Source organism: Carassius auratus, unplaced genomic scaffold (assembly GCF_003368295.1).
Source record: "Carassius auratus strain Wakin unplaced genomic scaffold, ASM336829v1 scaf_tig00216410, whole genome shotgun sequence".
In the NCBI taxonomy this organism is placed as follows: Eukaryota; Metazoa; Chordata; class Actinopteri; order Cypriniformes; family Cyprinidae; genus Carassius; species Carassius auratus.
The window spans coordinates 71,730-88,086 of record NW_020528557.1 but is presented as its reverse complement, the minus strand read 5'-3'; the positions used below and the strand labels follow the sequence as shown (position 1 = coordinate 88,086).

General features: G+C 36.8%; 1 protein-coding gene across 1 annotated transcript; it reads right to left on the bottom strand.

The window, feature by feature from the left end:
* Positions 1–4,400: 4,400 nt before the first annotated feature.
* On the bottom strand, positions 4,401–14,422 carry LOC113098067 (DNA-binding protein SMUBP-2). Its single transcript, XM_026263042.1, has 15 exons — positions 14,203–14,422; positions 12,033–12,202; positions 10,928–11,123; positions 10,642–10,739; positions 10,369–10,532; positions 10,066–10,266; positions 8,625–8,772; positions 8,351–8,525; positions 7,946–8,128; positions 7,504–7,622; positions 7,323–7,417; positions 7,061–7,184; positions 6,096–6,938; positions 5,831–6,030; positions 4,401–5,385 (listed from the first exon to the last, which is right to left on the bottom strand). Exons 1-15 carry the CDS (start codon positions 14,277–14,279, stop codon positions 5,188–5,190), a joined length of 2,991 nt encoding a protein of 996 aa, XP_026118827.1. The 5' UTR covers positions 14,280–14,422; the 3' UTR covers positions 4,401–5,187.
* Between the last annotated feature and the right edge of the window lie 1,935 nt (positions 14,423–16,357).

The window sequence follows — 16,357 nt, the reverse complement described above, 5'->3', positions numbered from 1 at the left end:
GAGAAGTCATATATATATATATATATATATATATATATATATATATATATATATATATATATATATATATATATATATATATATATATATATATATATATATATATATATATATATATATATATATATATATATATATATGTTCAATAGACTTTTTCTATTATATTTAATAAAAATGTAATAAAAATGTTTTGGTTTTTTGCAGCTTGTTTTCTGATTAAGCGTCTTTTTAATTAAAAACTCTTCATGAACGAAACACCCAAGTATAATTTCCCATTGAAAGGTCTGTTTTGGGTTTTGTTTCATGTTCTGTCTTTAACGTCTTTTATTTTTATAATTTGATTAATGCTGTATAGGTTTCATGCTTCCCTTGCCCTCATGTATTTTTCCCCTTTGTATGTGTCATGTTCTGATTGGTTGTTATAGTCTTGTGTCTTGTTCCTTGTTACTGTTTGATCATTGGTTGATTCTTGTCACGTGACCCATAGTGTTTGATACAAATAGCCCTCATGTTGCCATTGTCTCTTGTTGTATATTTAATGTATCTAACCTCTTGTTGGTGAGTTTAGTCTGTTCAAGTAAAGTCTGTGTGGATTATGTTTGGATTTTGGATTTCACTCTGTTAAATAAAACTGCACTTGGGTTCTTCAACTTGCTGTTCAGTGGACTACTCATTACAGAATGCATGACCCCAAGCATGAACACATGCTTCGTCTGCCTGTTTTACACATGTAAATGAGAAGTTAATGTGCCTTCTAAAAATCTAATGAACTAAGACATTTTAAATTACCAATTTATATGCTTGATTTATCCCTTCTCATAAAAATGCTGTAGTATAACATTTTCGTTTTTGTGAAAACCTGTATCTGAACTGTAAATCATGTAATTTTATGGCTCAGTACTATGTCACCACAAATATTGTCCAGCCCCACTCATACTGTGTTCATTTTACTTGTGCAGCTCTTAAAATGGGTCATATATTGCCTTACTTTTTTTTTTCAAATTAAATTATTTCCTTCATATTTGTTGATGAGTACTGAAAATATTTCTGATTGACATTTAAAATCCTATCTGATTTTCTAATTTTTTTTATTTTTTTTGGATTTTCTACTTTTTTGGGGGGTGCTTTTTGGTAGGTGTTTTTTTTTTTTTTTTTTTTTTTTTTTGCAAGCTCAGGATCTTAACAAATCTATTAATTGCAAAGTAAATGTATAATTTATTATGTTTTTGCAGTAGCTAATCTAAAGTGAAAACTATTTGCAAATGTTATAAATGTATACTAATCATTAATACCTTCATGAGCAGTCATCTCAATGGTAAAAATTGTCCTAAAAGACCTGAATTTTCCCTAATCACACTTCTTTACTTATCATTTCTTAATCATTTGTTTTTGCAGAAGCCAATCTAAAGTTGAAACTATTCATAATTTGTAAATGTTTATAAACTATGACTAATCATTTACTATATTTGTGGTCATTGGACTTTTATCTAATGTTTGTGTAAAGGGTGGCTGATTAGCTAAATGCTTGCTAAAGGCATAACAGATTGTAATCTTAGTGCAAAAAAAAACAAGTTTTTATCGCCTCAACTACACTCACATTAGTATACTATTCTTCAGTATACCATTAAACAAGATATTCATTTAATTATAAATGATTGTTTCTCCTCTATGCCCCGCCTTCCTGAAACTCCTTGCTTTTTACAAACCTCATCGGACTGAAAAGCGAGGTGTGCTCTGATTGGCCAACTATCCAGTGCTTTGTGATTGGCCGAATACCTCAAGTGTTTGACGGAAATGTTATGTCCCTTGCCATACTGTGATGCGTGTCCCAGTCAGAACACTGACATGACATGACAAAAACAATAAAACCCATTACAAACTAGCCAGTTGTTGCATCCAATTTACTTCACTTCAGAACATTCATTCACAGATTTTCGCTGCACAACATCTTCACACACGGACAAGTATGATATCATATACCTCTGTAAATAAATATAATTTAAATTCACGTCTCGCACACATCAATGCACTTTGAATGGAACATAAACGTTTGCTTCGAAGTGGAATCATGGCTGAATATCCTGTGATGTCCACTTTGCAGGGCACTCATGTTTGAATAGAACAAACGTCTGAAGCCATAAAATAACATACAAAATGTGCCAAGCGGGGGGTGTGAGGACTGGAATTGAGAACCGTTGCTCTACACTGCTCAAAACTCGCGTTTGAATCATCAGTGGCAAATCTTTTACATATGTAAACGTACTTACAGACTGTGTCAGAGCAGCCGGCATTGTAGTCTTCTCTCCCAGGATCAGGAAACAGTCGTCCATAAAATGTGCTGCACACATCTGAATATTTGGGTTGAACTGTTCTGGAACAGTGTTGTAAATGCAATTTAACCACCGATTTCTAGTTGTGCCTTCTGGAAGGCCAAACAAAGTATTTTCGCTTTCACAACAAAACAGTGTCTCCACGACCTGACACCGGTGGCATCAGCGAGAATCAAAGGTTAGGCCTTCCTTCTTTGCGTGAACATTTGAGGGGCATTTGACTTAGACGTGGAGGCGTGTTTAAACGAGCCGTTTTTATCAAAAATATCTCTTTGGATTTGAGACTTTAGTCTTTGCAACTTCGGGGATCTTATCTATTCATGAACAGCTTGTAACGCTCCAAAGAGAAATTAAAACTTGAAATCGCATCATATGACCACAAGCTTTTAATCATTTTATAACATCTGTCAAAATAATTTGTAGAATTTAAGTAAGTGCTTGATCATAAGGAATTGAAAGTTTAATGACATTTGTAAACATTTTAACTTACAGGAAATAATTATTCATTTGAACATTATCTAATGTTAGTGTATTAGCAAATATTAACAAGAACATTATCTCACGTTTCTAACTCAACATATATTAACTAATGATCTATTAAGCATTATATAAAGTTTGTTAATGATTTATTAATGAAAGTTGTTATAAAGAGTTACTGTGACCCATGTTACCCATTGATAACTTTACCTTTGTCTTCATATTCCTTTATCATATTTGACTGTGTAAAAGTCAATTTTAAACTCTTTTCGATGTAAACATGCACCTCTTGGCACTTCTTATTCATGTTTTTGGCGTCTTGCACATGAGCGCCTTGTTTAACACAGTGTCAAGTGGAGTTAAGTGTTTTGTGTGAACAGCCTTAAGCCGTTGTTGATGTTAGAAATCGTTCATGCATTCTACAAAGTCCAAAAATTGTTTGGTTCAAGGGATAACAATAATGCCATCTTTACACTTTCTATACCTACAGGAATATGGAATTATATTATAAAATGAAAAAATACATTTAACAGGTTCTTCAGGCTTTTTATTTAATTTTCATTGTTTTTCTTCTTTTGTGATGCAATATTTTTGATAGTTTCTGAAAAAGTTACGTTCAATTTTATAAAGTTACGTTCATTTTTATTTAAGCATATATAATTCCATACACACAGATAAACACAGAAATTGGTATGATAAAGGAAAGGTTTCCATTTCTGATGCTGCAGATGGTGGCAGTATTTACACATTTAAAGAGAAGTTTACAGAGAGAATCTTTCCTTGTTTTGCCACTGGGATAAAGGAGAGGAGCACACTAAAAATCTATGCACTTTAATGTGTCCGTAATGAATGAAGGATGACCAAAAAGAGTACATCAATTAATAATAATAATAATAATAATAATAATACAAAGATGAAGCAAATTAGCATCTAGACTTTTGATTTACAATTATTTTTAAAGTTGATAATCATTATTTTTTATTGTGTCAGTATAAGCTATTATGTTTGAGTTTTGGAAGCTTACCTGATTTTTCCAGTATTTGAAACTGTTGAAACAGATTTGTTATACTAACTCACTTTTTTATACTATACTCATATTTGTTATTCTCACTCAGAACATAAAGTGATTTAAGTTTTGATGCTGTTTAAGCATCAATGCACAAAAATAAATAAATAGTTTTCAGTTTAGTTGAAATTTAGCTGAGCACTTCTTGATGAGAAAAACAATGTAAACCTAGAGCATGTTTCATATTCCTTTAAGGATATTTCCACTTTATAACTATCTACTTGAGCTAAATGGCTATTCCTGATTCAGAACATTGCAGAGCTATTTTTAGGGCTTAGCATTACAAGCCCAGAGTTTCAACTACCGGAGTCATCTGGAAGTCACACAGGACAGCCAAAGAAAACTACTACTACTGTACTTACAGTATTACAAATATTGCAATTCTATTAGTTCAAATGTTTCAATCAGACCATGCTCGTAAACTGACAAATTAAATTATCTTTAAATAGCGTTTTAAAATCCATTCTGTCACAACATTAAAATGTGCACTGTACAAGGAAAGCTGATCAAATCAGACCACAAACACACACAGGAAAAAGAAAAACATTTTATTTTTAATGTAGTATTCAGTGACACATTCTGCAAGAAAACACTTTTTTTAGCTCCAAGTAGCTTGAGGGGAAATTGAAAAGCATTTCACAAAGACCAAAAGCTGTTGCACATATATATTTTTTTGTCATAAGGCTGTTAGAAACATTGTCGTGTTAAGTAGCCTACTCCTAATGCGTGTCTTCATGCAAATCCTCCAATAACTGCATCCATGGAGCTCAGTCTCTTATTTCCTCTTGTGGACCAATATACCAAGCTACATGAGCACATGCTGTATGGAGACTAAATATATTAAATCCAAAATTAAATGGACCCAAGCCAAAGCTATGATCTATCTGCCCGTGCTCTTCTGAGCTTTAAGAGATAACTGGGAGATTACATATGACATCAATAATCAATGCATCAATCACTGAGACACAGAGGACCAATGATAATAAATAATAATTCTGAAAGACATAAATCATGTACAGGGATTTCAGACTAGCATTAGGGTTAGTAGGCTCAACCAAAGTCATTGAGAAACTCACTTTTCAGTCACAGTGGCAGACAGGAGAATTAAATATTGCTGGTCTTTGTGATTTGCTTTTCATTTAACCATGCCAGTGTAGATCTATAATAAATAGCAGCTGTTCTCGGCCTTTTTCAAGAAACTTTTAGCCAAATAATGATTGTGCTCATAGAAATATTTCTATACTTATTGTTCAAGTGAATTACCATCAGATTTAAATTAAACAGAATCAGATTGATCTAGTGTCTCCTTAAATGTCAGTTCTCTGCGTCTTTGGCTTTAGTTTTTCTTTGAGATGCCATATCTTTGAGTTTAGAGTCTAGTTTTCTCTGCAGATATGCTTTTTTATTTGGATCCACAGATTTGTCCTTCTTGCCACTTCCTGCGTAAAGCACCCCTTCTTTACTTATCCTCATTCTAGCTTGGGCTTTTGCTTTGTCTCCACATCCGTGCACCTAAAAAAAGGCAATACTTTATTTATATACACATCTCGCATCGAAATATATTTAGTATAAAGGTTTTAAAGATCATATCATACATTTTTTTTTTATCATTTCAGAGTATATTTTGATGACTATTTTCAACACTTTAAGACTGATGTCAACACCCTTTTCACACTTGATATTATTAGGACCATTGTTAAAAAGAATTTGAGCCACTGGTTTCTAACACTGGGTGTTGTGTGTTTATTAATAATAGCATCTAACCAGCTTACTCCATATTACATCATGACTGTAAAGGTCATGGTTCTGATTACCAAATACCCTGGATTCAATAAATGGTCAATTTAGACTGGGAACAAAGTAAAAGTCTGTTTACAAATTTCACGATTCAAAAGATAAAGCAAAATTTGGTTCTTCATGATATGACCCCTTTAAAATAAAATAAAAAAGCAATTACCTCAGGTATATGGTGACTCAGACAGTATTGTCTGTTACAGTAGAGGCAGAGCTGCCCGAGTGTCAGGACACTGGCTTTGCACTTCACGAAAGCGCAGACGCTGTCGGCTTTAACCACAGCATTGATGAGAGCATCAAAATCATCATCTGGCATGGCAGCTGCAGCTATATCAGTGACTCCTGCTTTTATCTTAGTGTTTCCTATGAAACAAACACATATTGACTATGACGTGTAACAATTCAGAAATTAGAAATAGATTACAAACCTTTGGAAGTTCCTTTGGGTTTCTTAACAGACTGGCTTTTACTCGTATTAGCATCCGGTTCCCGTCTCGAACTCTGTTGTTTTTGCTGCTCTTTCTCCTCTCGTTTCTCCTGCTCCCGGCGCATTCGCTCCAAATGTAGGCTCTTAAGATCAACAGCTGGCTGTGAGGGTCCTTCCTGCAACTCTTCTTGTAGCTTGGCTGCTGTACATGCAGTCACGTCTGGTTGTTCGGGCTCCACTGACTTTTCTAGTCCTGATGGAGGTCGGGACACAGTAATGTGACGGTTTTTCCCTTCTCCCTGGCTTTCGTGCCTCAGTCCCATTTCTTCAGAGAGCTCGTGGACTAGCAGACGCTCATGAGAGTTTAGCGTGGAAGGAAACTGTAGCTCTGTCTTGCTTGAGTCTTTCAGAAAGTTCAGAAGTTGCTCCTTTATCTCTTTTCTCCGATCAGCATCTTTGGCTTTCGGATGCTGGGAATTGGTGTGTTTATGTTGCTCAGGTTGAACACTGGACTGATTCACTCCTCTACTTTTGTTGTTCGCACTTTTCTTCGGTTCTTGTTCTGTTTTCTTGCCTTGGTTCTTGGGCTTCTGTTTCGCAGATGCAGCATCTTTGCTGTTGGTTTGTTTGTCCTTTTCATCACGGGTGTAATTCTGTGCCACACAGTCTTCCAGGTACTCAAAGGCAGTATGAACCTCTCCATGTTCAGACATATAGTCCACTAGGGTTTTGAGGAAGTCATGTTTTCGAACAGTCTGAGAATCACACACTACCACAAGCTGGCGTCTGGCACGAGTCACAGCCACATTGATCCTTCTGTCTTCAGCGAGAAATCCAACCTCACCTTGGGAGTATATGTTCGCATGTAGGTTTGAATTAACATGAGGATGAATGAATAAAGACAAAAATCATTTATATTTAAAGTCAGTCAAATTGAATCGTCTTAAAGCACAAACTCTGGCGTACCTTTCCTGTTGGATCTGACCAATGACAACACCACTGCCTCCTTTTCTCTGCCCTGGAAGCCATCAACGGACTTGATCTCCAGCTCTGCATATTTATGGGACAGTTTCTGTCTCAAAAGATCCACCTTAAACAGACAAAATCAAAAAAAATTTCAATGCACGAGTGCTATTCATATTGAAACAGCAGTGAAGGCATTGCTTTACAGGCATACAGTACATAAAACGTGCTCTTATACACATCGGTTCTTTGAAAAGTACCTCACCTGGAGATTATAGGGTGCTATAATCGCAATGTCTTTGACATGAACTCCAGCCTCGGTAAGTGCCTTTATATGAAGAGCCACAATGTCTACCTCTCCTGTGGAGAATTAAAACAATAAAAACAACATTCAGAAGGCATTTCATAGCTTGTGCACTAACATTGTGTTTGGAGCTGACATCAACCTTGATTTCCTTTGGACTGCTCATCTGTATCCTCCATCTCATTCAGGCCACAGCCTGCAGTGTCAATGAGCAGAAGGGGAATTCTGGTTTCCTCAACATCAGCAACACCAGCCAGGTCTCTGTTTAAGATGCAATCGTTATCTTTATATTCCTTATATATAGAAGTTTGCTAGCAAAATTAAAATATACACTACCATTAAAAATATGCTGATTTGCTGCTCAAGAAACATTTCTTATTACTATCAATGCTGAATATTTTTGTGAAAAAACAGGTCTCTCTGATGAATGGAAAGTAAAAAAAAAAAAACTTTTCTGTAACATTATGAAATTACTTTTTAAAGATTCTTGCTGAATAACTTGCAACTCATCCCAAACTGTGGACTGGTACTGTACATGGCTAATATTGCAAATTAAAACGTTTAACATATTTTACATGACACACCTAAGCAAGTGTTTCTCCACTGAAGGGTGTGCAATCAGTTTGCCCTCATACATCTGCTCTGAAGCCCACTGCATGATGGCACTGTTCATACGGTACTGAGTGGTCAACATTCGAACCACTGAGTCTCCATACTTCTTTATCAGCCTCTCCATTAAGCTGACAGACAGGCCTTTAGATGCAGCACTGTGAAAGATATAAATAACAATTATTACATGGATAACATTTTATAATTATGTGAGAACATTTGAACTAAACATTCATGTAAGAAAAACATTCATAATCTGAAATATTGGTGAAAATGTTTAGTATATATCATGAAAAGAAAATGTAAAGAGTTCATCAAGAATAGATCCCATAAACCAGATAATTCACAACTGTACTGACACACTCCCCTTTCCTTCATACCTCTGTGATTTGATGGTTGGTGGCAGCTGTTTGTAATCCCCAGCCAGTATGCACTTGCGTGCTTTGAGCAGAGCGATCCAACAGCTGCTCTCTAGAGCCTGGGCACACTCATCTATCACCACCAGGTCAAAATGATCAGCAGGAAGATGCTTGAGAGGTCCGTCATCAGAGGCTCCTATATTACACAAATCAATCATATCGGAGTTTTAATCAGGCATAAACAAACAAACAGAACTGTAATAAAATCGATGACTGTTAAGAAAGTTTTACTTACCAGTGTTAGTTGCTAGAATAACATCGGCCCTTTTCAGGATCTGAGTGATAGCAATTCCCTCCCTGGTCCTCAGCTCTCGGCGCAGTTCCTTGATTTCCTGTCTCAGATTGCTCCGTTGGCCTTTGTCTCGAGCCTTCTTCATTTCATTCTGTCAATGCACTTTATTTATTTATTTATTACTCATATGATATGCAAATTTATAAAGGTCTCTAAATTATAAAATATTCTTATATTCTATCAAATTATCTAAATTATTATTTTTTTTGTTCAAAACTCCTCATAAACCACTGTACTTTTAGTATACCATATTTTTCGGACTATAAGTCGCACCTGAGTATAAGTCGCATCAGTCCAAAAATATGCCATGATGAGGGAAAAAAACATATAAATCGCACTGGACTATAAGTCGCATTTATTTAGAACCAGGAGAAAACATGACCGTCTACAGCCGCGAGAGGGCGCTCTATGTCGTCAGTGTAGACTAGAGGAGAACTGAGCAACATAGAGCGCCCTCTCGCGGCTGTAGACGGTCATGTTTTCTCCTGGTTCATGTCTCTTAGTTCATTTCTCTTGGTTCACGTCAAATTAATTTAGATAAATAAGTCGCAGGACCAGCCAAACTATCAAAAAAAGTGTGACTTATAGTCCGGAAAATACGGTAATTGTAAAATGGTCCACTTCAGGAGTGGGACATATATTTTTCCATAAAATGACAGATTTTTACATTTATTTTATATTGTTTTTAATATTTTAAGATGCAACTAAGCAACTGTGCTTTACGTGATTATCCATTTATCACTTTTAGAAAAATCATGTTAAATGTGAGTAACAAATCACACATCTCTCGATCAATATTGTATTGCTCCCTACAATTAAAACTACAGAGCTTTGATCATAAAAGTAAGTGTTTACATATCATCTTACTAAGATGAATTACAAGCAGCTATAGAGAGACAAATTATATTTATGTTCATTTTACGTATGTAGTCCGTTTTATTTTTTATAAAGATAGCAATATGATACAAACTATCAATATTTTATCTTACTTTTTGGTCATTTAAATGTCAGCAACTGCACCAAATTGCATATTTTTGCCCAATTTGGGCTTCTGATGATAAAATATGAACTCCATATTCTCTTATATCATGCTATTTGAATCATAAAATCATATGCATCAAACAAATTTTGTCTGAAGGTTCAATAAACTGTTCCATAAAAACATTTTTTTTTTTTTGATATAAGTAAATTTTTACAGCGGCACATAAAAAAATGTGAAAAAAAAGTGACCTATAAAAAATTTGCTTGTGATATTGAAAATTTTTACAAATTGTTCAATGTAAATTGTGTAATTTTTAAATGTGGCTAAAACACTTTTTGTACCTAAATGTACCACTTGAACGGCCGGCTCAAAACAATTCCGATAAATAAAAAGAAATCTTACAAAAGCTTTGTCCATGTCCTTGCGGATATCAGAAATGATGTTGGTGTTGTCACTGTGTGCAAGGACCGCATCCAGCGAGTGCTTCTGAATCGACTCAAGCAGGCGGGCTGGGTGTCCCAGTCTTAAAACCTTGACTTTGCTCTTTGCCAGGCGCTCCACCAAGTTATCAACAGCCACATTGGAAGGAGCACAGCAAAGGACCTGTCAACATGGATGTTGGATGTTCACCACAATACTGCATCTATACCACCTCAAATAATTTAGACCTTAATTAACCAGATTAAAAGAGTTTATCTTGTTCACCTTTTGTTCCTGTTTTATTGCCTGCAGGATTACTTCCACCACTGTAGTGGTTTTGCCAGTTCCTGGTGGTCCATGTATGATTGCAACATCTTTTTGAGATATTGCAAAGCACACAGCCTCTTTCTGAGAATTATCTAACCCAGTGTTGCTAAACTCCAGTGCATCTGAAATAAAAGAAATAAAAACAGGCTAAGACCCCATTGTACTAGGTAAGGTGTTTTTCCCGTCTGTATTTTAGATCCCTTTCACATGTCACTCCATTTATGTGCTTACGCTGATGTGATAATATCCCTGGTTCTGAGTAACCAAAGAGGACACTGATCAGGTGAGACGCAGGACCACTGCTGTATCCATTTAAAGACTTTAAGGCACTGCAAGTATGAAATACAGCACAAATACAATTTAATGTGCAAATACATATTGCAAATGCAAAATCAATAAACCAGGGCATATAAAGCATTTTCGATAAAACTAATTTTAACTATTGAAACATCCTAAAATTTTGAGAAAAAACTAATATTTAATGATACAAGCTGTATGAACTGATAAACGTACATACCTTGACAGTCTCCTGTAGGTCACATCATTTGCCAGCTTCATTAGATTGTAAAGTCCATCTCTGTCCAAGTTCATACCATCTTGCGTGTCATCAAAAGCCACCGTCAGTGAAGCTTGAGCAACACGTGTCACCACACCTGAACCCAGCTGAGATGGCTGATCCTGACCTTCTGACTGATACAAACCTATAATATCACCTAGAAGCAGAGGACGATAGTAAATAATATTGGAGTTGAAAAGTGCAGTGGCTCATTGGCAGTGTTGGGAAAGTTCACTTTCTACATGAACTAGTTCAAAGTTTAATTCATAAATTTTCAAATGAACTAGTTTAGTTCATAGTTCAAACTACAAAATGTTGAACCAAGTTCACTAAGTTCCAAAAATGAACTAGTTCATAGTTCTTTTTTTCCATATGTTGCTGCGAGCTATTATTTTTCAAAATTATTGCAACAGCCCATATAGAATCACAGACAGCAATTATTTTATCAGTTTTAACAATGAAGCTATGCGTCAGATTTCATCTTCATAGCCAAATTTGAATCCTTATCCAACCAGGGTTTACATTAGCATTGAGGGGACAGCATTTCCCCATTGTTGCTTTAATGCTTTGTCTCCCATTCTCACCGACCTTGTCATAAACATCATAAAATTGTTTTAAATGATCATACGCCTTCTTGTTACATGCTGCTGTCGCCTCCATGTTTTTTGTTTTTTTTGATGACGCGGCGTCATGCATGCAGCTGACGGCGGTGCGACACTGGTGGCTGGTGTTGCCAGATTGGGTGTTTTTCCGCTACATATTAAGACCCGTTTACGGTGTGTTTAAGCCGGGTTTTCGCCTGGAAGGCTCTATAGAAATCTGGCACCCTATTGAACGAAGTTAACCTGAGAGAGCGTGACATTCACAGACACCAGAATGAACGAGTTGACAGTAACGTTCATCAGGCATTAATACAGCACGTTCAGTTCACGTTCGCCCAAAATATGAATGAGTTCATGAACTATCGTTCAGTGAACGCGTTCAGGCACAACACTGCTCATTGGTCAGGTGCTTCGTTAAGAGTACTATATGAAATCAAGTACTTCAATAGATAAGAATGTCTCACCAGGTCCGAAGGTGTTGCTGGGCAGAATGGAGGGTCCTATACTCTTCCTGGGTTCAAAAACTACCAGAAGTCTGCCATACATGCCAGTATGCTGGCTTGCGATCTGAAGTTTCAGCAGGTACACTCCTTTGTGCTGTAAATTCTTGAGAGATAAATTCTCCTGCCATGCTCTGACAATAAAAGAATTATTAAATCAGTAAGGTTTTCATAGCTGAACAGATTTGAATTATGGAAACAAATAGCTATCTAAATTCAAACTTAGAACAAGAACAAGTGTCTCATATATATATATATATATATATATATATATATGTGTGCGTGTGTGTGTGTGTGTGTGTGTGTGTGTGTGTGTGTGCCTACAGTCATAGCCAAAAGTTTTTGCAGTGAAATAAATGTTGTGTTTTGCAAAGTTTGCTGCTTTAGCTGTTGTGGTGTCCATTCACATTGCTTCTAGATTATTTTGTAGAGTGATCAGATGCATTTGAAATAATTGCTAAAAACTTAATTGCCATTTTTCACAAATTTCACTGTTTTTTTATCCTGAAACCAAATGGCCAGCTAACATGATTTGACTAATCATATCAGCAGCACATGTGAAAGTGTGAATGAGTACTAGTCAGGTAAAAACACTATCATACTAATTAGATTGTGAGAGCAGACTGATTGCTATAAAAGGAGGGAAGCAGCACTTCCAATCATTGTGTTCTTGTTAGCAATGGTTACCACCAAAGAAACACATGTAGACATCATCGCTTCGCATCAAAATGGTCTCACATGCAAGGAAATTGCTACAAAGAATATTGCACCTGAAAGAACCATTTACCAGACCATCAAGAACGTCAAGAAGAGAGGATCGACTGCAGTGAAGAAGTCTTCAGGATTTCCCAGAGTGTCCAGCAAGAGCCGGGACCATCTCCTCCTGAGGGGCCAGCTACAGAATCATGTCTCCAGCTGTGCAGAGCTTGCTCCTGAATGACAGCAGGTTGATGTGAGCGCATCTGCATGCACAGTGAACCCAAGACTTTTGATAACGGCCTGGTGTCAAGAAATGCAGCAAAGAAGCCACTTCTCTCCAAGAAAAACATCAAGGACAGACTGAAATTCTGCAGGAAGTACAAGGATTGGACAGCAGAAGACTGGTGCAAAGTTATTTTCTCTGATGAAGCTCCCTTCCGCCTGTTTGTGACATCTGAAAATCGATTGTTCGGAGAAGAAAACGTGAACGCTACCATGAGTCCCGTGATGTGCCAACAGTGAAGCTGCCCAAAAACACTGCCATGAATAAAGAAGGGTATCAAAACATCCTGCAAGAGTAACTTCTTTTAATGACCCATGAGCAATTTGGTGATGATCTGTGCATTTTCCAGCAGAAAGGAGCACCATGTCACAAAGCAAGAGTGCTAAAGAATTGGCTTGAAGATCATTACATTTAAATTTTGGATTAGGGCTGCAGGATAAATCGCATGCGATTTATCATGGAGCCCTATTTTGGATCCATGGCCAGACAACTCCCCGTGTCCCAATCCCATAGAGAACCTGGGGTCAGTCCTCAAAAGGCGAGAGGACAAGCAGAAGCCCACTAATTGTGATCAACTCTGAGAACTAATAATGCAAGAATAGATTGCCAACAGTCAGGATTTGGCCCAGAAGCTAATATACAGCAGAGGTTATGAAGAAAAAGGGTCAACGATGTAAATATTGACCAGTTATTAAAAACATATGGCCAAAAAAAGCCTTTAAAACTTATGATATTCCTATGATTGTTTTTCAATATACCATGGAAACGTGGAAAAATAATCTACAAATACCGAAGCAGCATACTCTGCGAAACACAAAATGTATGTCACAACCAAAATTTCCAGACATAACTGTACTTAACCATAATTTGGGGACAAATTTGTACCCAAAAGTGAGCAAAACCTGACAAAATATCCAAAAACCTCTTTTGGGAACGTCCTCATTTGCAAAACTATCAAAACAATAATGTAAACTTAAGCTTTTTGAAATTGTAAAAATGCAGAACATTTTCTGTGAGGGGTAGGATTAGGGCATGGTTTAGGTTAAAAAGTGTATAACTAGCTGTATATTAAAAACAACAGAAATCTATGTAATGTTCCCATTTCGATCGCTAAATCAACGCGCGTGTTTTATTTGTGTGTGTGTCATTTACCGTGTTTCTTCTAATTCAGCTTCTCTCTCTTCTTGCAGAAGCTCAAGCGTCTTGGAAACGAAGTTTTCAACCTCCATAGCTGTCAAATCAACTCGATGAATAACTAAAAGCGAGTATAATGTAATAAATAATAACCGTGCTTACTGACAAAAGTGTGTAAGTTACATCAGGCTGTCAGGTCTGTTTATATATTACAGCGCATGCACTGGAATCGGTCCGTCTCTAAATTCAATCCCACTCTGTACAGAAGATCCAGGCACAACAATATCGTTACGGACATAAATAGTGTTAAATTATAAAAAGAAAGAACCACTACAAAATGATTTATTTATATAAAACAACTTTTATTCCAATTGTAAAGTAGAAAATATTCACCTTTAAACGACAAAATTGACGCGGAACTTATATTCCTCTTGAGGAGGAACAATTGTTGCTGCACCGGTCATGCTTGAGAGAATGATGGACTGTGCTGTGCAAACAGTGTACCTACATTGAGATATTTAGAAAGACAGTTTATACAGGTGCATCTCAATAAATTAGAATGTCGTGGAAAAGTTTTTTTATTACAGTAATTAAACTTAAATATGTATTAAATAAATTCAGTGCACACAGACTGAAATAGTTTAAGTATTTGGTTCTTTTAATTGTGATGATTCACATTTAACAAAAACCCACCAATTCACTATTAGAACACTTCATAAGACCAATAATATTGTAATGCTTTATTGGGTGGTTGTTATGCAGTCTTAATAAACAAACTCCAGCTAGTCCAAAATGCAGCAGCTATGACCATATTCTATCTAGCGTATTACTTTAAAAAGCCCTGAATGATTTAGCACAATAATAAATAAATAAATTATAAAAATAAAAAAAATACTTGGTAGGGGCTCCTTTTGCTTTAATTGCTGCCTTAATTCGGCGTGGCATGGAGGTGATCAGTTTGTGGCACTGCTGAGGTGGAATGGAAGCCCAGGTTTCTTTGACAGTTACCTTCAGCTCATCTGCATTTTTTTTTATCTCGTTTCTCATCTTCCTCTTGCCAATAGCACATAGATTCTGTATGTGGTTCAGATCTGCTGAGTTTGCTGGCCAGTCAAGCACACCAACACCATGGTCATTTAACCAACTTTTGGTGCTTTTGGCAGTGTGGGCAGGTGCCAAATCCTGCTGGAAAATGAAATCAGCATCTTCAAAAAGTTGTTCATAAGAAGGAAGCATGAAGTGCTCCAAAATTTCTTGGTAAAGGTGTGCAGTGACAACCCCAGCAGATGACATTGCATCCCAGGTCATCACAGACTGTGGAAACTTAACACTGGACAACTTGGGCTAAGAGCTTCTCCACCCTTCCTCCAGACCTTGGTTTCCAAATGAAATACAAAACTTGCTTTCATCTGAAAAAAGGACTTTGGACCACTGGGCAACAGTCCAGTTCCTCTTCTCCTTAGCCCAGGTAAGACGCCTTAGGAGTGGCTTAACAAGAGGAATACGACAACTGTATCCAAAATCCTTGACACGTCTGTGTGTGGTGGCTCTTGATGCCTTGACCGCAGCCTCAGTCCATTCCTTGTGAAGTTCACTCAAATTCTTGAATCGATTTTGCTTAACAATCCTCATAAGGGTGCGGTTCTCTCCGTTGGTTGTGCATCTTTTTCTTCCACACTTTTTCCTTCCACTCAACTTTCTGTTAACATACTTGGATACAGCACTCTGTGGACAGCCAGCCTCTTTGGCAATGAATGATTGAATGATGTTCGACTTCGCCAGTCGGAGATCACTAAAAATAACTTTAAAGAGGTGTGTGAACTTGCAAGCACGATGTCAGACACTGTAATATGCTCTGGTCCCCTCCCTGCTTACCGTGGTGATGAGATGCATAGCAGATTGTCATCACTCAATGGCTGGATGTCTAAGTGGTGCCCACAGAATAACATAGGTTATATAGACAATTGGACGAGCTTTTGGGGCAGACCTGACCTGTTTAAAAGAGATGGTCTTCATCCCTCCTGGGGTGGCGCCACTCTTCTGTCTAGAAATATGGCAAATAGTCTTAGTGTTTATACTTGACTAACTGGGGCCCAGGTCAGGAAGCAGACAGACTGGCTAAACCGACCGTCTGCTAGCTGCCTCCCGTCACAGAGGTCAGTTAATTCTCAGC